The sequence below is a fragment of the Letharia columbiana genome, assembly GCF_014066305.1.
Source record: "Letharia columbiana isolate WasteWater2 chromosome Unknown Sc0000007_s0, whole genome shotgun sequence".
In the NCBI taxonomy this organism is placed as follows: domain Eukaryota; kingdom Fungi; phylum Ascomycota; class Lecanoromycetes; order Lecanorales; family Parmeliaceae; genus Letharia; species Letharia columbiana.
Genome location: NW_023501043.1, coordinates 125047 through 149736, shown reverse-complemented (window position 1 = coordinate 149736; position 24690 = coordinate 125047). Strand labels below are relative to the sequence as shown.

Here is a 24690-nt window from a genome sequence, read left to right as displayed (position 1 = left end):
AAATTGTCACTTTTCCCTGGCAAATTGCCAGAACTTGCAGACTTCAACACTGTCGTTCCAAACTCTTTCGCCCTCTATGCATAGCTTTTGCTACAATCTCTTAACAGTGTAGGTCACCGATGCAGATGGTGCCGGCTAGACAACAAACCCTGACTTGCGCATCTTGGCTGCAGAGAGCGTCATCCGAGGCGTCGTCACGGCTCGATTTTCAATGCAGGATACCTTTGCGATCCCAAGAGCTGCGCCAATGCAGTGGATCTGGGCTTGCAAGCGATAGCGACATTCAACTTCTGCCTCGAAGAAGGGGAGTGTTTCAAGCACTAGGAGAGAGCGGAGGTGATAGTAGCCGTATTTGGGATTGTGGAGAGGGGGCAACATTGGGCTAGTAAGGGGGAAAGAAGATATTGCTGCAGTCCTTAGGATATGGTGGAGAATTCGTTGACAAACGGGCAATAGACTGCAACTTGTAAGTTTAGCATTCACTGCGTATGCGCTACAACATACACGAACGCCACATTTGTGTTGTGATCAACACATTTGTTCTCTACCTTACTATAAAATAGCGTGGTTTGGTTGGCCCCTTTGATCTTGACACCAACATCGAATACTCTATGGCTTCTGGCAATATCCATGACGTGAATTTGCCACACTTGGGATTTCATTCCTCTTGTTCTTATTTTAACCCAAACCTGACGCCGAATTCCTCCGAGGCTGTTGAATGTAACACCTCAGAGCTCACAATTCCTGCCTCCATATTTGAGAAAAAAACGGGAGAAGATGCCACAAATCGCTAATCAAGAAGACATCCAGCAGGGAAGGAAGAATGAAAAACGAACCACCAGTGAACCAACCACTAGTGAACCAATGCAGGAGATCTTGCCTGGACTCTATCTCGGCAAGTATGTGTCCGCATCAACAAAATATCCTTCGTTTTGTCAATCGCGCACCGGAACGTCTCTCGTGTTACACGCGAAGCATATCGAAAGGCACGGATCTCGCACGTCCACACTCCAAGAAAGACTGTATTCGGGAAGACCTCCTTTCAATATTCGAAACTACGTGCCATGTGATCGAGGGGAGATTGGCCAAGGGCAGGGTCATCTTAGCGCGCTGTGCAGTTGGAAAGAGCAGAAGTGCCACTGTCGTGATCGCCCATGGTAATTGAATGGCATATCTCTCGTGACCCAATGATAGTTTGCGGAAGGCTGATATGGTCTTCCTGTAGTCATGCGACAATTGAACAGTTGTTGTAATGAAGCAGAGACGTTCGTGCGGGAAAAGAGGGCATGATAGACCCGGACGCTACGTTTCTCGAGCAGCTCGACGTGTGGGAGATGTGCGAATTCGATCTTCAGAGTAGATTGATATTAGACAAGGAACCGAATTCTGAACGCGATCTGATATTCATAGAGGGCTGGCAGACGCTGAAAGCATGCCTAATTGTGCAGTGGAGACTCATTCCCCGCCTCGATGATTGATTCAAAGTGTGAACCAAAGACGAAGAAGCGAGAGCCTCGGACCGTCTCTGCGACCAAGATTCTAGGGATTGCGGAGGCCGACTTCGACACCCTTGGGAGAGTATACGCGTATGGTACAGGACATACTTGATCCCTCCAACCGTGCAAGATGTTGTTTCTTTACATTGCCCTGAGCAGCTGCTCGACCATGGCCCGAAACTCAAATCATGATTCCATACGGTCTCTTACTGGCGTTTACCCGGGAGACTGAGGGCAATTCAGAAGGCCCACTACGCATGTACATAGAGAGGTGTGGCTGCGCTGGCCAATTGGAGTCGACGTCTGAGTTTCAGCATCCCAACACCTGATGATACGCACGCCAAGCCTCACCACTGAAAGCCATCTTTGACCATATTGCTCGATTGAACCTGGCAAAAAAAAAAGGGAAGAAACCAATCCCCCACCTTGAGTCTTATGGTTGACATAGCAGGCCCCGAAGGCTACAATCGTTGTGTCGTATCAGCTCGAATCTTGGCATGAAGACATTCTTGGCTTTGCTGTCTGCGCCGCCCGACCGCTACTGAAACATTGCCGAGAGGCTCGGAATCAGTAAGAACTTGTTGCACTTCATCTCTGCAGGCAAGGACGAGTGGATGTCTGAGCAAGCCGCCAGAATTAGTATCAGCGAAACAAAAGTCAGCAAAGAAAGACGACGCCGGATGCAGTAAATACGAATTTGTGTTCGGTCGCAATGAAACGAGTTTAGTCATGTTTGACAATGCGCCCGCTTCTCGATGCGTGCGCTGGCTGGCTCGGTTGGGTGTAAGACCTTTTTTTACGAGAGCTAGCGAGGCGAAACCTCCAGCTTTTGAAAAAAAACATTCAATCATTCCTCGAGATTATTGAAGTCCCGGACCACAATATCCGGAGCGGATTTTCCCCTGCACCTACATGCTCTCCTGCCACTTCGATGGCGAAGTCATGCCGAGATGTTGATTAGGCTTGTGTGGCTAGAACTGTGCGTGTGAGTGAGTCCGAAGCCTCGCCTCTCCTCCTCAGATACATACCACCTTGACGGACAATCAGCATCTTGTCATACTGTGAGGGATTCGAGCTCGGCAGTAATCGAGCCAGCTGATATTAAGTGTCTGGCGATGTCACATTACCCTCATTATTGAACTCAGAGACCTCGTTACCAGCGGCGCCGACTTGGCCTCATGCACATATCCTGCGGTGACAGCGATCCTGGTTCTCTTCAGCGAAGTCCACGTCATCACACCTAAAACTCGCGCGACTGGACGATTTGGTCGTAGAGCCTACCCGGGCTCCGTTCAATCTACCGGTAGCTATTTTCGCCACTCGGAAGAGGCTCGCATCTTGCCTTGGCCCCGCTTGCAGACATGACCGTTATATTATCCTCTGCATTTCACATGCTCGGAAGTGCTCAACCATCGCTCTAGCGCTACGATCGCTGGAGGACAACCCCGACAATTCGCATGTCAATGTGGCTTTTCCAGTCAGCACGGCGAGGGGCATTTTGCATGCGCCAAAACTCGCACGGGCGTGCTTTAGCGAGTGATTCGCTTGGTTTGAGTATTGTCCTAGGCAGGAATCTGTCCCAGCTTTGCCCCCGGCAGGCATTGGGCGAGCGCTGCATTAACGTCGCGCGACCGAGGGTGATACTGAGCGACTGCGCTCCCTTCAGGGGTCAGTTGCTGCTTGATCTCCCGATATAGATGAGATATAATCGATGACAACATGTCCAGTCAAGAGAAGCTGGTACGGTAAGCAGGGTTCTTCATCAGTCTTTGTCAGTGATAGTTCGGCACGAATGAACAAGCCGCGAAGGGGTTGCCGCAACTGAGTAAATGCACTGGAAACCGTGATTTGCGTAAAATGCCGCCATGGCTGAGCTATCATCGTAGTCGAAGCTCAATTATGAATATTGATTATGCTAGTAGTGCCATGACTCTCCTACCTATGCAGGACCGCTACTAACTATAAGTTTCGTACGCAGGAGACCTGACAGTGTTCAGACTTGATGGTCCGTTACATCAAAGGTTGTTCTCCTGCTTGAACTTCTCCCACGCTTCATTCAACGTTGCGAAAACCGCAGCGCTGATCATCTTCTGCTCTGTAGTCGCCGTCATAGGCAGCTTTTACCACACGTCAGCTACCCCAATGCCCTGAGCCAAAGGAGCAGACCGCTTACCTTATCCGGATGCACCTTCGCAATCCCCTTCATGTAATTAATCTTCACCTTGCCAGCCATCAAGAGTTCCCCCATCCCAATCTCTTTCCACCCGCTTCCTTCCCAGAGAACATTTTGCAAGGTCGATAGCAACGCTCTCAGATTGCTCTCTTTCCCCAATCGCCATTTCTTGACCCGCAAATCAACTACATCTGCAAGGGCGAATTTCTCATCATCTACACGGTCCGCCGCAGCATTCGCTGCTCGTAATCTCGAGACTGCCTCGGCGGACTGCGCAGATTCGGGCGCTAGGTCACCCAGGGCGGAGACCTTTGGCTTAGGTTTCGGAGCGGCTGGCTTGCGCGCCACAGAAGATTTAGTCTGTGATCCTGCTGCAGCTTTCTCGCATCTGTTCCTTCCCGCAATGCTAGTTGCACCTCCCACGCCTGCTTCTACGCATGCCTTCCAGACTATAGCTGCTTCGGACCAGCGCTCCAATTGTTCTAAGGCTTCAGCTTGCCGGGTCATTGCCTTTTCCCAGTAAGTAGTCATCGGCTTGACGCCTTCATCGCCGCTAAGATCAACACTCTCTGAAGCTCCCCGCGAAGGTCCTATTAAATCAAGAGCAGATTTGGCGTCTATGACTGCGGCTTTAGGATCACCAGTTTTAAGGTGTGCGAGTGCACGATTGGTAAGCATGGGAAGAACTAGAGGATGCGTGGAGGGAACGGCAGTGATGCCGGTCGAATATAATGTTGTAGCAAGTGCATAGTCACCTCGTTTGAAAGCCAAGGTGCCTTCCTGGCGGGCTTTTGTCGACGCTTGTAGAGCAAAAGGGGAGATGGCTGGAATGTTTCGTTTGGGCGCAGGTGGACGCGTTGGGAGGGAAGTCGTTGGACGTTTGACCGCTTGAGGTGCAGGCTTTGGGCGAGAAGATGTTGGCGCAGATTGATATGATGACTGAGAAGGGTCGAACAGTAGATCCGGCTCCTGTTCAGTAGGTGGCGGTTTGGGAGTCGTCTTCTTCCGTCGCGCTGGGCTGATGTACGCTTGAGAGGCTTCGTCCTCAATAGCTTGCCTACTCAGCTTTGCTCTCGGGTCACGAGCTGACTGCTGTGGCATAAACTTAGGTTGAGGCTTAGACTGCTCTTGAGGCTCCCTCGATCGTGCTGGCGGCGGCGGTCTTGAAAGGTCTTCGGGGGCATCTGCTTTCGGTCGGGACTTTCGCGGAGGCGGACGAGAGTCGGCTTCAAGCATCAGAGCCTCGTCCGTGACATCCGGTTGCGTTGGCCGCGCTGCCGGTTGTTGCTGTACGTTCCTGGCCATCCGATCATGATCATTGGCATCAAGCTCCCGCCGTGGAGGTCTTGGCTTTCGAGCGCCTGCTTCTGTTTGAGCCTCTTTCATCCATTTGGGCTGGCTGGAATCACTGTCTGAATTAAACTCAGCGACTGCCTGATTCAACCTTTTCGTTCCCGTCTTCCACAATGAGTTAGCAGTCTTGAACATCTTGGTCCCAATCTCGGCTGCATACTGCGAGGGATCTTTCTCCTCATTCGCAGGAGATTTGCTATCCTGCCGTTGCCGACTAGTCCCATTTAGTTCCTGCTCTCGCATCCAAGCTGGCTTCGCCGAGCCACCAATTGAGCTTTTCCGGCGTCCAGGAGTCCTTTTCGATCGTTGGGATCTTTCAGCGGCATTTCGATCCTCTTCCTGATGATCCTGCGATTGGCTCTTCTTTCGAGACTCCTCGTGCGCTTGGTTCAACAGCCACCCAACAGCAGCCTCAACATCCGTACCGCTTTCAGTAGCCTCGAGAGCTGTTCTTGATTTCTCGGGAGTGAAGCCCATATCTACCAGCTCCGCGACTGCCCGATCTTGAGGGTGAAGGGAAGCGTCGCTTGCAGGTTCCGGAGCCTTTTCCATTCTCGGCTGCGGCTTGGGAAACTCGGAGACTGGGCGACCTAATAGCCCTAGTACATCGTCGTCCTCCTCAGATTTGACGTTGGCAATGGCGTCTTGTTTTGGCTTTTTCATGAAGCCGTCCGTACCGAGACCGAATGGGTCATCGTCCTGGTCCTCTGTATGGTCCCTACTGCTTCCATCAACGTTCTTGACCGCTGATATCGAGCTGGGGCCACCTGGACTTTTCAACAAAGGTGGATCATCTAGACTTGAAGACTTGGAGGGAGGCGACATATGACTAGATCTATCAACCGGCGCCGAAGCATTGAAGGCTGAAAACAGATCGTTATCGTCATCTATAGACCTCTTCGCGGATGAAGGAGCGGGTATCCCTGCAAAGGGTTTATTGATAACCTTCGATAACTTTTGCCCTCCATATTCATTTGTAGCCGTGTAAGTTGGAGGAGACGTAATCCTGTCAGGTGTAGTCCTCCCATCGCCCAACGTATCCCAAGATGCGGGCTGCACACTACCAAAACGTGCATCGAATTGTCTCCTCTTCTCCGCTTCTTGCTTCGCCCTTTCCTCTTGCAGTCGCTTCTGCTGTTCCTGTAATGACGGGCTCTTCGTGGACTGTTGGCCACCGAAGGCGACCAGATTGGCAAAGCTGTCATTGGCTGGCGTTGAGCCGCTGCTTCTTGAGGGAACTTTTTTTGGCAGTTGGCCTGGCGGTGGAAATGCGGACGGCGTGGAGCTTCCAGATACAGGAGGGGTTGGCCTTAGAGTTGAATAGTAGGTGCCTAGAGCTGGGGGATGTTGCCGACCTGCTAAGTGCGCTTTGGAGGGCGCCCAATCCACGCTTGAGAGGTCATCCATACCGGAGGAGTAGGGGTCACCGATAGAGCAGCATGGGCAAGAAGTGGTCAATCAGTAGGTGCGAATGATAAGAACCTGGAGACTGAGATACCTCGGATCTAGAGGTCGTCTTACGGAGGGCTCGTGTCGAGTGACCCTCAACTAAACAATGTATCGATGCCAAGCTTTCAGCCACAGCCGCCACAACCTTAAGTCTTTGGTCTGTCTCTCTTATTTGCCCCCTTTTTTTACCATTTTTTTTTAAAAATTTATAAAAATTTTTCCCCCCCTCTTTTTAAATGAATGTGGGCTCAAAATAGCACTAGTAGACACTTGAAAATATGTAAAATATAGGTACGGTTTCGTTCGGTAACCCTGTAATCCCGCTGAGTAAGAATCGAATGTAGGATAGTCGAAAAATTCTTTCTAGTCAGACAATTGCCTTCTTACCTACCATTCAACAGTCTTATGGCTGACAAAGCTGCTACTGCTGCACTGCAGAATGGCCATTAAGGATTTCTTTGGTATAGGCATAGCCAGATAGAATAGACGTTCTCCGCATTTGCTTGTCATAATGAGAAGAATAGTACTGAGCAGCAGTAAGAACGACACTTGCAGCTACCTCTTCAAATAGAGAGTCATCCATGACTGAAATATAGCTATTGCAGTCATGAAATGTGGCTATCAGTCATGAAAATGAAAAATATCGCTATTGCAGTCATAAATGTTCATTATTTCTATGTGCTTAGCGTACATTGAGTCTTAAATTATAAGTTAACTTATAATTTATATAATTTTAATATATAATATAATCTAATAAGTAAAAATATGATTATCGAACGTAATCGTATATTAATAATACGCTAAGTTGAAAATATATTAGCATATTTTGAAAATATATAATTATCGAAGAGGCTCTTATTAAAAAGCTTACTTTCTTACTAAATAGAACTTATAAAGATTCTAAAGATTATATTTTATCTATATACGGCTAGATTTCGAGTTTACTCTATCGCTATTAAGTAATTATTAGATCTTATACTATTTACTTAATTATAGCTTTATAAACGTTTTAAAGTCTTTAGAATATATATAAAGACTTTAAAGAAGTTAATTAATTAATAGTAGTCTCTATAAAAAGACTAGCGTCGTTATATTATTAAGAATAGATCTTTACTAAAAAATATCAAAATAATTAAAGAAGTTAAAATAGTTATAATTTACGTACTACTCTTATAGCTATATAGTCTTCTTCTTATATTCTCTTATCGCCTCTTAAGAAGTCTATTAAATAGCTCGAAGATAAGTTTACTATCTTAATCTATCTTAGACTTAATAATAATCTTAATCGTCTTACTATTATAAGAGTTAGTAACTAGATTCCTATCTACGCGAAGATATTACGCTTAAATAATTCTAATTATTTATCTCTATATTAAGAGATCGTTAATACGCTTAAAGCTTTTAAGACTTCTCTATTAACGATTAAATTTACTATAATATATCCTCGCTAGAGTATAAAGAGCCTTCTAAAGTCGAGGGTTATAGGTCGATATACTATCTTTTAATCGAATATCCTTTTAATATTACTATATATAAGCGTAATATATCTCTATTATAGTAGAAAGAACGAAAACGACGTAATTCTCTCTTATATATATTCTTAAAAGTATAAGACTCGATAGAAGATTAAGGGGATTAATTAAAATAGAGAAAAATAATATCGCGAGAACTAAATCTTATAGAGAAGGAATATATAATATTAGTTAATAAATATATTAATAGAAGAGATTTCTATAGCGTTAAGAACGAAGCGACTAATTTTTAAAATACGATTAAACTCGATTTTTAGATAGAAATAAGAAGAGAATATTTATATAAGAACGTTAATTAGAAGATATATAATCTTATTAAGAAGAGATATAAAGAGATAGAAGATTAAGACGTAATAAGAGATATTAAGCGAGAGAATAATTAGATTATTACTATAGATAAATAAATAAGAGAGATTTCGATATACGATTTAGAAGGTAAGAATTATCGATAAAAGTCGAGAATAAATAATAATTAATAGATGATATAGAAAAAGAAGAAAGATAATATAATAATTATACTAAGTTATAGGCGAAAGTTAATATCTTTTATATATTAATTTAATAAAGAAGAAGAAGAAGAAGATATAACTACCTAGCTAGTTAATACGCTAGCCTCTTTTAAATCTATAATTACCACTTAAGCGACTTCTATATCTATTACGTCTTCGTCGATAATTTTTATATCTATTATATTTACGTCGATAATCTTAGCGATCGACGTAAAGCTTAGCGTTATTCTAGTAATAATTAAGAGAATAACTATAAGAGAAGAGAAGATAAAGTAATATAAGGTCGCTTTAAACGAGATTAAGAAGAAGAGAAAGAATCTTACTTATAAGCCGTTTAAACGCGATAGAGTTACTTAAGTAAAGAATAGTTATAATAATATAATTACGATATCTATATAAATAATATATTATAATAAGAACGCGAAGAATATAGTTAAATAAAGACTCGCTTTAAATAAAAAGAAGAAAGCTCGTAATAAGGCTAAAGAGGAAAGATTTAAAGAGGAATATTATAAAAGATAAAGTTTAACCGCGAACTAGTCGTAAAGTAGCTTCTTTAACGCTATTAACACTCGCTTTAATAGACTTAAGAGTATAATTCTAAGCGTAATTAGCGATAAGAAGATTAAGAAGATAAAGAAAGAAAAAAATACGATAGAAAAAGATTATAAAGTAAATTAGTATAAAGATAATAGAATACTAAGTATTTAATATACTTAGAAATAACTTTACGAGATATTATATATATATTTTTCGAGGTCTTAAAAGATATTCTTATATATAGAATATATATATCTAGATAGTATAGTAGCTCTAAGTAAATTTACTTAATCGCGACTTTTTTAAATATAAATATCTTTACGTAGCTATTATATTTCTTTTATTATTATTAATAATACATCTATTATATTTAAATATATAGATAAATTCGTAGTTATCGCTCGTAGTAGGTTCTAAGCGAATAGAAGATAATTAACTAGCGTAGAAATAACTTTATCTCTTATAGCTGAAATCTATAATATTTATAATTATAATATTACTTTTAAATAGTCTTTTAGCGTCGATAATCTCGTTAGAAATTAACTACTTATAGTATTTCCTCTAATATATATAAGATAATTAGCGAGTAGTATAGATATTAAATAGTATACTACTATCGATAACGCCTCGACTCTCTACTATATTTTAAATACGTTAACTATTTATATCTACTAAATTTCCTTAAAAGCTTATTCGATACTAATTCTAATATTAGAAGTATCGTTATTAAAGAAGACTTTCGACTCTAATATCGTTCGTCTATCGCCTTTAAATAAACTTATAATTCCCTTTATAACTTTATACGCCTAGTTATTAAAAAGAAATAACTCTTTATTCTTAATAGACTAGAATTTCTAAATCTTCTATAGAATATCTAATTTAGCGAGTAGCTTATTATTATTATTAAAATTAAGATATAAATCGATAAGATTAAAGAGTATTTTATTCGAGCTAACTACTTCTTATTAATAATATTTATATTTCTTATAGCTAGAATAATTTATTTATTATATATACTTTAATCGATAAAAGCCTCGAAATATTCCATTAACGAATATCTATATTACTTTACACCCTTTATACTTATCTAAGACCTTCGTAAAGTATTTAACTTTTTCTTTTATATAGAGAGAATATTAGTAGAGTATAGGTCGATATCGCTACGCGAGATAGCTAATTATATTATTATAGATTATATTAATCTAGATTCGAGATCGCTTAAATTTATATATTATATTAAAGTAGCGATTAGATTATAATAGCTTATAGTAAATAATATATAAGGCGACTTTTAAAGAATATTAAAAACGATAATAATATTAAATCGATTCGAGTTTAAGAAGTAGTATAAAACGGCGAATCTCGTCCTTCGTAAGACGGATATTATATTTAAACTAGACGTCGTCTATAATATTAAGATTCTAATCGAAGGTCGAGTATTATAGACGGCGATAATACGACTAGAGAGGCGTTATTTAATCTACTCTACGTATATAATCTAAAGTTATAGTATATATAGCGTTAGCGTAGAGAAAGAAACCCTTATCGTCTTATTTTATAGCTATTATTCTATATAATAATAGATTAATTAATTAATAATAATATTTAATATAAGTAGATACAGATAAACGCGAAGTTACGTGGTTTATGGGACTAACTCAGAAAAGACTAGTATCGATCTTAATAATCTTTATTTTCTATTTAAATTTATCTTTAGAATATTTATAAGCTCTATCTATTACTTAAGACTAAAATTATAAAATATTCGATAACTATAAATTTAAAGTTGACTAATTAGATCTTTAGATTCCGTGATTTTAAAGCTAAAACTTATCTTATTTCTTTATTTTCAAGTTAAAAGCGGGTGTACACGGGTATATCTAAAAGAGGAAGCTGGAAAAGAACTTCAAAATTCTTAAATCTACCTTTTTTAATTTCTTTTCTTTTATTAAAAATATAATAATAAACTAAGTACGTAGAGTTATAGAATTACTTATACGCTTTCAGATAACGTAGCGTAGACGAAATTTGATAAAGTATTCGTCCAGGGTCGGTGACAAAAGTCTCTGCCGACTTTTGTCACCGACCCTCGGTCTATCGAGTTTGCGAGAAGAGCCTCTCCGGCAGGAGCCCTCGGAGAGCCCTCGGAGAGCCCCCGGAGGGTCAGGGGGTTTTAGGGGGTCTCCCCCTAAGTATATCAAATAAATTATAACGTCTCTCTCGATTCTCAGAGTTAGATCCCTTAAAATCCCTTAAACCCTTCGAAGCTCTTTAAGGGCTCTTCGAGAGCTTCTATCGAGGGGCTGTTAAAGCAAGCTCGAAATCAATCAAATATCACTAAAATAATTAAATTTCGAGTTTACTTTGATAGCCCCTCGATAGAAGCTCTCGAAGAGCCTTTAAAGAGTTCTTAAAGGGTTTAAGGGGTTTTAGAGAATCTCTCTAAGAATCAAAAATAGTTAAAAACTAGTACTTGGCAAGCTTTTCACTACTGAAAAGAATACGTCCTAGCACATATTTGGAAAGCTTGCTTTCTCTCTAGCTTAAGAATAAAATTACTTCTATATTAAGCCTCGCTATAAGATTATTCTAGAAAACTCTTATCTTATTAGAAAGTAACTAAGAATTTAATAGATCTTAATTAAGAATATCAAATTTTTCTCTAATTTTCTCTATTTCTCTCTATCTCTATTCTTAATATATCTTAATTAATTCTTAACTTTAGCCTTATATCCTCTATAGCTCGACGTACTATAAATCGATATTAAAAGAATTATTAAAAATAAAATATCGAGCGCGCTCTCTTATAGTTATACTCTTAAAATTAATTACGATCTTAGAGAAAAGTCTAAAGTCGATATTAACGTCGATTATCTTTATGCGATATCGTATTATAATCTTAATCTTAATCTACGATATCTTAAAATCTTTCTTAAACTATACTCGAAGATATTAATTCTATACGTATTATCGAGATATAAATAGATATCTTTAAGCTCGATACTTTAAACCTCGATATTAAACGCCCTATATTCGATATTTATAATATATATCTACGAAAAAATTAAGATCTCGACGCTCTAAAACGCGCTTACGAAAAAGTCGAAATAAGTTATTTTTATCTTTAATAAAAGATTATCGAGAATTTATATACTAATCTCGTATATTAAATATATTTTTAAGAAGAGTAATTCTTATAAGAGTCTATTAATATCGAATTATAAGACGTCTTAGATTATATATTTTATATTATAAAAGATTAATATATAGTAATTAATTAGTCTTAAATTAAGAATTAACTCGATAAGACTTTATTATATACGATAATTCGATATAGAGATCTTAAGACTATTTATAAATAACTTCGATTTATAATTAATAATCGTTATAAGAAATTTCTTTAGAGGGATTATAGTTATAATCTTGACGAAGCGAACGACTCTATATCGATCTTAAAATAAGCTTTATATAAATAATTTCGAGCTTGCGAGAACGGCCCCTTCGGCAGGAGCCCCCGGAGGGCCCTCGGAGAGCCCCCGGAGGGGGGTTTAGGGGGTCTCCCCTTAATAGAATTGGTATTATGCAGTAGTAATCTTCTCAGTCTTCTCAGTCTTCTCAGTCTTCTCAGTCTTCTCACATCCTCGGCAAGTTTTCCACTACTGGGTAGCCCCGCGCCCCAGCACATATTTTTAGGGTACGTCACGCGTCATTAAAAATGCGAATTGAAGTCACGATTGCAAGTCGCTCTTCCTAGCCACTATTACGGTTGGAGCCATGGGACAGGGCTATCCAATCAGCAGTATCAATACTTTGAATCAGGACGTGCCTCGGATACACATGCGGTCTGAGGTTGAGGTAGATTTACTAGCACCTGTGAAGAGTTTGGGCACGATATCAGGACGTGTACGAGGCCGCATGGGTAGGTATGGAGGCGGAGGTAGGGAGTCTCACCAAAACTCTGATGCTGTGCTCTGATTCAGCAAGTCGGCAGAGTTCAGATTTGCCATATAAACAGAAGCAGAAGCAGCCGAAACTAATTCCACGATCACTGACGCTACAAGCTTTCATCCACCATATTTCTGAATTAACTCCAGCATCACCCTCCCCGCACCCATCACAGTAAGCAGCTCGGACTGATAAGTTGGTACATTGCTCGGTCGCGTTCGCCTTCACTTCAAATGCCGGAGGTACTGAGGTAAGATACTATTCACCGTTCATATAAGGTAAATTTCATTCGCACCACGTAACGAAACGATCCCTGGATGAACGTCCTTGTAAGCCCAGTGGATCATCTTTCCTGCTTCAAACACCCTACATTACGAAATCCTTGAGATCAACAGTCAATTTATTCTGGTAATACCCACAAAAGTGTGCCCAATGGAAAGACGGAAGCATCTAGGATTTTAGAGCTTCGAATTCAGCGACGTCCACCTCGGTGAAGACCGTAAAATCTTCGGATTTCCCACCCGCCTAATATCCCCCTCTATGCCCGACTTTCGCTACATTTTACTTCAATCGAACTCACGCTTCGAGCCTTGGGGTTGGGGGAAAGTCTTCAATAGTTTTTTGGCAGGAAAAGAAGACAAAAATCTGGCCCCAGGTAAAGTGGGAGCTCCCAGGGCTGCGGCTTTAAGCGAGCGAGCTGTGTAATGCGGCGAGGCGACCAGCACGCTGTTGGTTGATGCTCTCCCTCGCCTGGCACTCTTAAAATGTTTTGGGGTGAGTGGAGTGGTCCAGCAGACGAGATGAATGCACATCCTGCCCAGAAGGGCCTCGAATGAAGAGACGCCTTTACTGTATTCACTGACTATATTACGTGGCGAATAAGCGGCTACCCATGACGCTTCACCTCGTTGACAAGCCTCACGAGTTTCGTGGACCTTTTTCTCCTCTAAGAATGGGACACTATATCAACTCAATGTCAATTGAATCGCGACACTGGCTGAAGGGACTCGTCCATCCATGATGTCTGCCAAACGATCCCCGCGCAACAGGCACATCGACGAGGGAAATCCACGTCCACACATAGCATGACCGTCCCTTTCTCCGCACATACTCAGCAATACGCACCAGTGTAATTATGATCCGCTGGAATTCCAAGACCGGCGTACCAGGGCGCTTCATACGGTCGATGCCTATCCTCTCCCTCACTGTATCCAGTCAAACATGCCACTTCTCCACGCGCTCGGAAGTAACATGCGCGGCAAGATTGCCCAGAGACTTTATGATGAAGATGAAGACGTCGTAGAGGCTTGAAAAATTCACGTCGAATGGTTCCCAGGTTACATTCACTCGTGACTCGTCTATAGCGCCAACATTGTTGGTAATATTGACGATGCTGCTTGGTGCCGAACCTTGTCTACCGTCGAGAGTAGCGTTGTGGCTCTTACTTTCCCAGTCGACCATCGATACCGTTGACTTTGGACCCAAATAAATCAAAGCCCAACCAATCCTCTTCTTGTGCCAGAGTATACCGACTTCAAGTGATCCGTATCTATTCTCAGCATCCATTGTTAAAACACCCTTCTCAATTGCCCACATGGCAAAGCGCCGCTCAAAAGTTTCATCGGAAGTGGAGGGCGTGATGGCAGTAGCGACGTCGGATCTATGGAGGCCGTATAACTCTTCATATCGTATTTTCCCGTTGCAGTCCTGTAGCGCCCGCATCTGTTGTGCGTTCAACGCGTTCATCAGACACGATTCCGATTCGAGCTCGGTCCCCTCGAAGACTCAAGCTGTGTTGAATTTGCTTTGGGTGGATACGTACCGAGTGTCCGGCTCGTTGTACCGTTGTTGAGAGAGAAGAGGTCGAGAGGCGCGGTTGTGTTGGGTGTTCACGGGTATTGTCACAGTGTTGACACGCTTCGAGGAGAAAGAGGAGTATATGGATAGGTAGAATATTTATTGTACGTGCATGCATAATCGTAAGTGCCCTCGAGGAAGGACAATGGAGTAAACGTACACTTGAATCGCGGCCTCACTGGTCGTCGCTACGCTCTGATATTTCCAAAGGAGGTGCGACACAAAGGGTGGCGCGACCGGGCATACTTACTTTAAGAAGATAGATTTACGTAAAAGGCATCATCTATAGTGCCTTGCTATCTAACAACGAGATTGGCATGAAACGGCTATTTACCCGGTCACAGCCTCTTCCACATTAGCGATGCTCCCCATCGATGGTAATTCGAGTGATGGACGGACGCATATAACGCTTTACGGAAATCGGGAACAGTCGCGCGTATTCCAGAGAGCTTGGGAAGTATCCGCCGTGCGTTATCCGCTCTCATAGAATAGATCCGTGATTCCCTTAACATTCCCATGTTTTCGTTTCCCATATATCCTCACAACTGGGCTCTATGCCGTAGAGAATCTAAAGAATGGGTGTACCTTCCTTTTCCGACTGTTGCTGCTTCCTCGCCGTCTATTTGATCGTCGGTGCCGCCGGTGTTGTTCTCCCGCTGAACCCAGCACTCGGCAGCCCGGACACACTCTCTACCCTATCTCTGAATGTGTCGGATCAATCCACGATGGAACGGTGCACCTCGTCTCTGATATGGGTCGGAAGTACCGGTTATGATTCCGAGTTCAAGGATAACTGCTTCCAAGCGTGGCGAAGATTTCTGAGTTCAGACTTCGCACTGTACAAGGATGCTGAGTTCGAGTTTCTCCACCCAGGAGTTCCGCCTTCCCACCCAGATGTACCCAAGATGGCTACCCCAAGACGGTATATTATGAGTGAGTCAAACGTCCCAACTTGAAAATAAAGCCATGTCGCTCACAAGGCTTTGATCAGAATCATGTACAGTTGCGCTCGCCAACCTTGCGGACATCCCAAAAGGAATCTTGCCGACCGAACCTCCAGGACCGTTTCCGCGGTCAGATCTAGGGCGCTTTGTTGACTTTCGTAGCCCCATCAACGCTGTGAGAACGGGTTGTCTGGGAATGAGGAAAGAGGTTGGTTGGGCAGCAGTTGGTAAGTAAACCTTGAGTGCTCTTTTGGATTATCAAAATTTTCTGACAGCAAATGACCTTCAATAGGCAGGCAACAGGCGATGGCCATCTTGGTGTTCAGTACAAGTGCACCTATTGATAGGATGATTCCAAGAGGAGTGATACCCTGAAACTTTCTGAACGCAACGGCAGGGGTTGTGGGTGGGCCAGGCACTTCAGCGTGATTATTCAATTTCCAAGAAATAGTCTAGTTACCAATTGAACGCCTCCAAGAGCAACTCAGCTGTGGACGACACTGTACGAAAGGGTCCATGGCCACACGTGCAAGGTGATGCCGACAAGGCTAGTGGGAACCGCACGGAGACTGTGTAGATTAGATACCATACTTCCTCTGACACTAGAACTCATCAGCTTCTTCCACACATTGATCTTGAACAATGTCCGTTCCCTGCCTTTGACAAGACATTTAAGTATAGGAATGAGCATGTCGAGAGAGGGTTTCCTTCCGGAATGATGACGGAGACGAAAGACATATGTGCATGGCCGGCAGTAGATTACAAAGGCTGGAAAAGGGGTGGGGGGGAGGTAACCCGTTCACAGGGGCAATTCCTCGTATAAGATAGACTAGAGCAGCAGCGGAGAAATTGCGGCAGGGACTTGGTTCGTATGGCTCGGCACGCTGTCCCCGTCACAGTCCCCTAGACCAATTAGAGCAGGTGCATTGAGCCGTAAGGACTGTCATTGGCGAGGTAGAGATGGAGATGGCCCCCAATGCCACTGGCGCCGGGGAGGTGTGCCCGAGCCGTTGGTCCCTGGAGTCAATGATCCGTCGATTGGTAGCCTAAAGTGAAGGCAGCAAAGAGTACTGTCCAGTGTCCACAGCGTGTCCAGATCTCTTCCTTGTCATTCGTCCGGACGGGAAATGTGCCGGAGGTGGTACCTGCATGAGCGTGCGAACTCAGAGCCAAGGCCATGAGGTCCCAAGAAAGTCAATGCGAGCCGAAAGGAGGCCGAGCCTTTTCTTCCTCCGTGCTGGAATTAAGCATTAAACCTTCCTCCTATCTCGCTTCTCGCTCCGGTGCTCCACCCCCAACAGAAGGCAATACTCTACTTTACCTTACCTTACTTTAGGCATGGAAAGAGAGGCAAAGCTCCTCTCAATATCTACCAAGCTCCTCCAAACAAAACATCCCACCTGCATCTGCAGCATCGAGTCAGCACACACATCACCACCACCATCATACGAAATTGGGGCTGGGTGAGACATTCTTCCACCCCCCCCCCCCCAAACCCCCCACACTCGGGAGTTCCCTTAAGCTATGCGTATCTTCAACCGCAAAAGCGCCAAAATCCCCAGCAATGGCGAAATCATGGATTCGGGATTCAACAGCAGTAGCTTGAAGTCGCCACCACCTACCCAGGCATCCCATAAGAATTCGCCTTTTGTTTCTCCTTCAGCGCTCGACGTCACTCTACCCGCTCCTCCCGACCCCACCCTGGATCCTGCAGCTTACCTTAGGAGCATATGGGCCGTCAGAGCTAGATGTCAGCTGATATATCAACGTGCGAAGAGAAATCAACTCGCTCATTTCGATGTCGATGGCAGCAAGTTTGGTGAGACTGCCAACTATTTGGTTTCGATCATCAAGGTGGGACAAAGATCTACCACCCTTCATTCCCCGACTGACAGACTCCACGATAGAGGGACTACGCCCCAGACTATTCCCAGATACCTTCCCATGGCCGATGGCAACACTTCGAAGCGGGTGGACGACCTCGAGTCGAACAACTTATAGCAACATGGCCCAAAACAGTCGACGCACAAGAGAAGACCCGCCGTCTCATCGACCTCTTCCTCGTTTCCGTCTTACTCGACGCAGGTGCCGGAACACTATGGTCATACAAATCAAAGGAGTCGGGCAAGGTCTACAAGCGGAGTGAAGGGTTAGCCATCGCCAGTCTGGAAATGTTCAAGGCCGGCTACTTCAGCAGCGACACGCAGGAACCGTGTCAGGTCGATAGCCTGGGTCTGAAGCGATTGAGCGTACAACAACTGGCAAAAGGTTTACAAGTGACTGAGTACAATCCAATAGCAGGACTGGAAGGTAGAGCTGGGCTGCTATCGAGACTCGGGGATGCTCTGAAGAATTCAGCGCTGTTTGGCGCCGAAGGAAGACCAGGGCATATGCTGGGTACACCGTCTTTCCGATCATGATGATTAGACCACACTGACAGTCTAACATAGACTACCTCCTTTCTCATCCCACCACACAAGCCGCATCCGTCCCAGTCATCACCGTCCCCACCCTCTGGACAGTCCTCATCAACGGCCTCTCAAATGTCTGGCCCTCGTCACGAACACAAATCGATGGGGTCTCACTCGGTGATGCTTGGCCTTGCTCTTCCATGCCTCAATCGCCACCCGGCCTTCCATGGGAGACTATTGTTCCCTTCCACAAACTCACACAATGGCTGTGCTACTCCCTGATGGTTCCGATGAGAAGGGTAATGGGCATCCATTTCGCCGGTACGGAGCTTCTGACTGGGCTACCAGAATACAGGAACGGGGGTTTACTGGTCGACACGGGACTTCTGACGCTCAAGGAGAAAGATGCGAACAGAGGATTAGCTCAATACAGGGAAAATTCTATGGTGAAGGGACAGCCAAATATGGAGGTCGTACCGCTATTCGCGACACATGATGATGTAATTGTGGAATGGCGGGCTGTTACGGTCGGATTCCTGGACGACCTGCTGGTTGAGGTCAATGGAATCCTTGGGCTGTCCGGCTCGGACAAATTGAGTCTGGCGCAGATGCTGGAGGCTGGGAGTTGGAAGGTAAGCACGATACTTGAGATTACTTGGAACCTGATCTAATGTTGACTACAGGGTGGACGAGAATTGGCCGAGGTCTCAAGGCCAAATACCAAGGAACCTCCTATCATGATAATGTCCGACGGCACGGTATTCTGATGCACTAGATGTGCGCATACTCGTCGACAAACCTGTGGAACGCTGATTTTGTTTATTGCTGAGGTCAGATTTGTCAGAAGGCTGGCGTGCAGATGTCATAGGATGTTTCCGCATTCCGATGATTCATTGCTGTACAATTCTGCGTTAGGGACGTTGACGGGCAAGCAAGATGTAGGGTTTCTCATCGATGAGCCATTCGATTCTCATAATGATACTACTGGTAGTACTTAGATATTTTGATGCCTTTCTCTCAAAACGCGGTAGGTCATGTGAAAATGCAGGCATCTCCGAAGCCAAGTCTGGGCAACGCTTTTTCCGCCAAGGACCCTTCTCAGAATATCAGTCTATGTTCTGGCCTATGACAACACTCGACCAAATAACTAACGTACATTCGCTTGAAGAGTCCAGCGCATGGAACTGAATGGGATAGGTTCTGGATCTTTCGCATCTTGGAACCACTTGCGCGAAGCTTTTTGCGGCTTTCGCAAGAGAGAATGCCTTACCGAAGACAACATCGCCACGTCTGTCGTTGGTTTCTCGAGTATTTCTTACTCAATTGCTAGTCATACATCCCACTCTTCTTCGATTTCTCTTTTTGTGGTTAACAACGCCCCAGTAACATGCCCAAGATGAACATCTCATTCAAGATCTCGTTCCTGCTCATACTACGAGACCTGGCGTTCACCAAAACCCTCACGCTGCCGCCAGTGGCGATTGGAAATCACAGCACCTTTCCGACCCTCCCTGTTTAGTATACATGCAATCTTCCTATACAGCTAGAAAGTAGGCTAAGCCCAAACCCCAGTGTACCAATCCCTCCAGTTCCACCCGGGTTCGAATTGGATACAATCTGGGATGAGTCCAAGCCAATCAGCCCGATCGGAGTATACACCGCTGTAATTAACCTCATGTGGGAACTCAGCAACCAATCATGGACGGCCCAAATAGATCCAAAACGCCCGGGTCCGGTTGTCCTGGCGCTCGACAACAGAGTTTTCGCTGTCACTACCATTGACGGCCCGACGCTTCAAGTAGGCCACGTCGTTCTAGCTTACCACCAAACCGTTCTGGACATGTACAAACGACGGCCTGGATTCTTCACAGCCATTACTAGGATCATGCTGGACGGGCAGCGAATCGGGCGTGCTGGGTTGCTGCCTGAGCCTCCCCTCCTGGGGAATCCGAACAGCACAATGCCTGATTTGGTCAACACGGTCAACCCTCCTCTTGTCAGCAGCACGAAGAGCGTGGCAGAGAACTCGGGCGTCGTAATTGACCCTGAGGATCCCAGGTTCTCCGTCTCCTGGAGGTTCGACGGCACTTCTATCCCGGCCCAAGAACTGTTTAGCTCGGTGATAGACGGAATAGCGACGGTGGCACAATATGAAACCAATGCTCAATGCGCGTCTGTCACTGGGGTCAGTTTCTCCGGCAACGTTGCATTCCATGTCGACGACTACCTTGGTGCAGCTTTGCATTGCGGTCAGATATCAAAGGCCTTTCTTTTCATCTCCGTTGTCGTCTTTGAAAATCGAAAATTTGAGGGGGTGGAGATCACGCTGGAGTATGACAATATAACGATCGGCACGGGAGACATATTCAAGGTCCGATCTGTTGAGAGTCACTACAGCAACAGCACCGCAAGGATAGCGACGTCGTAACAAGCTCACGGATGATAATCAGGAAGACTGGAACGAGAATTGCTTATTTGACTTTCTTTTCAAGACGTAGTGTCTCATTCTGATCCACATCTTCCTCCTCAGAATTGCCCCTGCACGAAGTAGCTATGTAACCAACGAAAAGCCGAGCAGCGAAGCTGCCTGAAGGTCACAAAACGGTGTACCGGCACTGCACTGCACTGCTCCCAGAATCCTCTCCTTTTGTCTCTGTGTATAGATGGTTTGCCAAAATCCATGATAAAGATCTGCGTTTCTCGCGCTCAGTGTCGTCTCCGCTGTTCTAACCAACACAGATACTGCTTGTACCAACCCACCCTACCCTGATAACACGTTTGCGTATGTTTACGATTGCACTGATGTTTCTCCGGCTGCTATCTTTCATGCGATGGAACAATATGGGAAGATCCGTCCGAGAAGCTTCCCATAGTACAAGCACCAAAAGGGACTGGGTTGCTGCGACGGAGTAACAGGATAGTAGAAAGAAGGAAGCATTACATGAGAGAGAGTCCGCAGCAGGGAATCCAGCGCGTCCAATCGTGACCGGGCAGGTGACAACAAACCTTTTGAATCAGTCAGGCAGTACCATACGCTTCATCAGAGAGTGTAGCAAACGTCATGCAAAGAGAGAATTCCAATTCCCACCAGAAGAAAGCTCTTTTTCTTTTCATATACACCTGACATCAAAGGGTATCGACGAGAACAAATCGAATCTCTCTATCAAAAGATCGTATGTAAACAGAATCGAACGCCTAAAACACGATTCCCTTGCACATAAAACGACACTTTCCAGAAAAACCCCATACAAACTGTCACTTCCCCCTCGGCACCGCGCCCGAACCCAAGGACTTTTCCAACCTCATCCAGACCTTTCCGCCTGCCTCCACTCTCCAGGACTGTCTTTCCATACCTGTATTCCAACAGCCCAAAACAACTTCCCGCTCTTCGGATCCGTCAAGCCGTTCACCCAAAAAGAGGAACAATAATGTAGGTCAGAAATATGCACAGTGGCACGTTTTTACCTCGGCGACAATCTCTCCTGTAGTACCTAATTGGTTTGGTTGCGGCCCGTGGCGGTATGGGGTGAGTGCTGCTTGATTTTGAAAAAAAAGACGGATGTCGAGATCCTGCTCTCGCATCCCGCTGCTTCAGGCTAAGATCTCGGACTGGCTTTGTTGACGGGGAGATTGCATGAGTGTGGGTTTCCATTGCAGTCTAGATTCGAGTCTCTTGAGTCGTCTTGACTGTCACCCCCACCACCCCTGCTTAGCTTAAGCTAGCTCACCCCGCCAAAGCGGCCACAATTCCGAGTGGGGGCCACGTTTCTGTCAGCTTGTTCGCCAAGCCTCCCGCCATCGTTCCTTAATCCTTACAAGTGTTCTTCTACGTCTGTAACCAAGCTTCGTAACAGAAAAGTTTCTTGGATCAAGCAGCCTGTATACACAAGACGATGCTAGTCATCTATCATACTCCATACCCTCGAAGAACACGTCTGCGTTTCCCCCCAGAAATCTCAACCTCTCCACACTCCAACAACCGAAGCTACCCCATACCTTTACTTGACAAGCGTGAAAAGCTGCCAGCATGAACAGCCTTAAGAAACCCCAGAAGAAGAAAGTCCTCCTGATGGGCAAGTCTGGCTCTGGCAAGTCCTCTATGCGCAGTATCATCTTCAGCAATTATGTCGCCAAAGATGTTCGCCGCCTGGGTGCAACGATAGATGTTGAGCACAGTACAGTCAAGTTCCTGGGGAGTCTTATACTCAACCTCTGGGACTGTGGAGGGTATGCATCCAAATCGAATGCTACGTGCATCTTCCTGCTCTACATCTGGAGCGCTGAACGCTCGCTAATGCGCAAGAATGAAACAGACAAGACGCCTTCACGGAGACCTACCTAACATCGCAGAAGTCTCAAACCTTCAGCGACGTGGGCGTCCTCATCTACGTCTTTGACGTCGAGTCTCGCTCCTTCGAAGGCCACAACCCTCGCGATCTCCTCACCTACACCGCCGTCATCTCCGCCCTAGCCGAATACTCCCCCTCCGCGCACGTCTTCGCCCTGGTGCATAAAATCGACCTCGTGCAAAACATATTCCGAGATCAAGTGATACAGGACCGTACCCTCGCCATCCAAGAGTACAGCGGCGTTTTTAGGAAAGGCTTGAAGGTGTATGGCACGACCATATGGGATCAGAGCTTGTACAAGGCGTGGGGGGATATTGTGAAATCTTTGGTTCCGAATTTGCACATCATAGACGGGTATCTGCACGATTTAGCCAAGGAAACAAGCGCAGAGGAGATTATACTGTTCGAACGAGCAACCTTTCTGACAGTCACGAACGTGACAAGCGAGTTAGGGGAGCGTAACCCGTACAGTGATCGCCAGGAACGGTTGAGCAATGTCATCAAGACGTTTAAGCATTCACTTTCGTAGGCCGCTCCTTCTATACTTCGCTTCGTCTGTTTGTGTTTCAGGCTGACCGAAAGCTGATAGGAAATACACCCACTCGTCAACGGCATCCCATCCATTCGCTGAGATCGCCATCAAGGCACCGCGATTCAACTTGATCCTGGCGCGATTGACGAATAACACCTATGTGCTTGTTATCCTGCCGCCTGGGGATTTAGAAATCGAGCTGTCGCGGTTCAACATCATGGCTGCTAAGGATCGGTTTGTCGAATTGGATATTATGGGATGGGCAGCAGGAGACACTGAAAGGCTTGAAGGGAAGTTAAATGGGCGCATTAAAGATGGGCGCTGAATCAGTTCAAGTGGGAAGAACATTGAACGATGTATCGCTCAGTAAGGAAAGGGCGTCTGAGGAGTGACATCTGTCAAAATGGCTCTAGCGGATCAAAGTTGAAGGAGCACATGCCACGTTGCGAGATCTCCATTCTATCTGCTGGCGAAACTTGCGGCAAATGTCCCTTGTATCTCATCCAGACTTTCGTCTTCGACAGACCGACGACGACTCCCGGTCTTCCAAGATTCTTCTTCTCCAGACACCCATATCTCTATCGCACCACCAGCCATACAGCAAGGCTGCCTCACGGCGCCACCAATTACCCCATGGAATTAGTAGTCGAGACCTACGCCATCCTTCTCAAACGCTTGGCTGATGCCGTCTATGACCTCTTCACCGCTCTGGGATGCATCATGCTGTACATTACCGTCCTAGCTGCCTTTCCCAACGTCTATCTGTCAGCCACATTCTACATCACTGTGACATCGATCATCAGCGTGACTCCCTCCACAGCAAGAAGCGGACTCAGACAATCCGCGTGCAGTGGCGGAAGTGCAAAGTGGCCTCCCTGATGAAGCTAATGCTGTTACTGTGGATGAATCTCTGGCCGATATCTCAAACGGATTTTCAGCGAGTACTACCGCCAGCAAAGTTGACAGCCATGTTCACGTCATTCCAACCGAGTTTGCACCGGCAATTCCTCCATACCGCATGGATTGCGAGTTCTTCTACAACACGGCTGATTTGAACCTCCCCGGGAATTCGAAGCTGCTCCTCGTGGGCAGGCTACAGACGGTGCGGCTTACCATGGATGAATAGTGTCTCGCAAGTGACCCGGGATATATATTGATGGTGCTTGCGAATCTCGAGCGTAGCGATGAGCGGTCGGCACGGGCATGGCAGTGGTTTTCGAACTGTTGTTGTTCAGGAGTGATGAGCAGCGCATGCTACGAGGAACGGTATCTGGAGTGCGAATATTGAGGATACACTCTTACGCAGATTCAGTACAATACCAGGCAGAGGTATACAGCATCATGGTCAACTTATTTTCACTCTCTTCTCCCCATTGGCTCATCATACAAATTTAGGTGGGGAGGGCAACAAGCGAAGATGCCAAGCTTTGCAATAGGCTGTCATCTCGATCAAGAAAGCCCCATACGCAATGTCACCAAGTATCTTATTTTTCGAGGAGCAATTCAGTTGATTGAATAAGAGTAAGGCCGTTTCCAAGAATCACACACGCAGCATCCGTCGCTCGACCACGCGAGCTGTGTACAACCTGCTTTTCTAAAT

General features: G+C 45.1%; 7 protein-coding genes across 7 annotated transcripts; 5 read left to right on the top strand and 2 right to left on the bottom strand.

Annotated features, from left to right (window-relative positions):
• Nucleotides 1–3511: 3511 nt before the first annotated feature.
• On the bottom strand, nt 3512–6429 carry HO173_003086 (uncharacterized protein; the record flags this gene model as incomplete). Its single annotated transcript, XM_037305015.1, has 2 exons — nt 3512–3613; nt 3670–6429. 2 exons carry the CDS (start codon nt 6427–6429, stop codon nt 3512–3514), a joined length of 2862 nt encoding a protein of 953 aa, XP_037167880.1.
• A 7783-nt stretch (nt 6430–14212) lies between these two features.
• Nucleotides 14213–14743, bottom strand: HO173_003085 (uncharacterized protein; the record flags this gene model as incomplete). Its single annotated transcript, XM_037305014.1, has 1 exon — nt 14213–14743. One exon carries the CDS (start codon nt 14741–14743, stop codon nt 14213–14215), a length of 531 nt encoding a protein of 176 aa, XP_037167879.1.
• Nucleotides 14744–15579: 836 nt separating this feature from the next.
• HO173_003084 (uncharacterized protein) lies at nt 15580–16173 on the top strand (the record flags this gene model as incomplete). The annotated part of the gene is made up of 3 exons (XM_037305013.1): nt 15580–15787; nt 15846–16025; nt 16091–16173. 3 exons carry the CDS (start codon nt 15580–15582, stop codon nt 16171–16173), a joined length of 471 nt encoding a protein of 156 aa, XP_037167878.1.
• A 1149-nt stretch (nt 16174–17322) lies between these two features.
• HO173_003083 (uncharacterized protein) lies at nt 17323–18976 on the top strand (the record flags this gene model as incomplete). The annotated part of the gene is made up of 4 exons (XM_037305012.1): nt 17323–17652; nt 17706–18195; nt 18249–18841; nt 18893–18976. 4 exons carry the CDS (start codon nt 17323–17325, stop codon nt 18974–18976), a joined length of 1497 nt encoding a protein of 498 aa, XP_037167877.1.
• Nucleotides 18977–19596: 620 nt separating this feature from the next.
• On the top strand, nt 19597–20637 carry HO173_003082 (uncharacterized protein; the record flags this gene model as incomplete). Its single annotated transcript, XM_037305011.1, has 2 exons — nt 19597–19727; nt 19782–20637. 2 exons carry the CDS (start codon nt 19597–19599, stop codon nt 20635–20637), a joined length of 987 nt encoding a protein of 328 aa, XP_037167876.1.
• A 1599-nt stretch (nt 20638–22236) lies between these two features.
• HO173_003081 (uncharacterized protein) lies at nt 22237–23415 on the top strand (the record flags this gene model as incomplete). The annotated part of the gene is made up of 3 exons (XM_037305010.1): nt 22237–22436; nt 22523–23083; nt 23148–23415. 3 exons carry the CDS (start codon nt 22237–22239, stop codon nt 23413–23415), a joined length of 1029 nt encoding a protein of 342 aa, XP_037167875.1.
• A 308-nt stretch (nt 23416–23723) lies between these two features.
• On the top strand, nt 23724–24216 carry HO173_003080 (uncharacterized protein; the record flags this gene model as incomplete). The annotated part of the gene is given in 2 exon segments (XM_037305009.1): nt 23724–23894; nt 23911–24216. 2 exon segments carry the CDS (start codon nt 23724–23726, stop codon nt 24214–24216), a joined length of 477 nt encoding a protein of 158 aa, XP_037167874.1.
• Nucleotides 24217–24690: the final 474 nt, after the last annotated feature.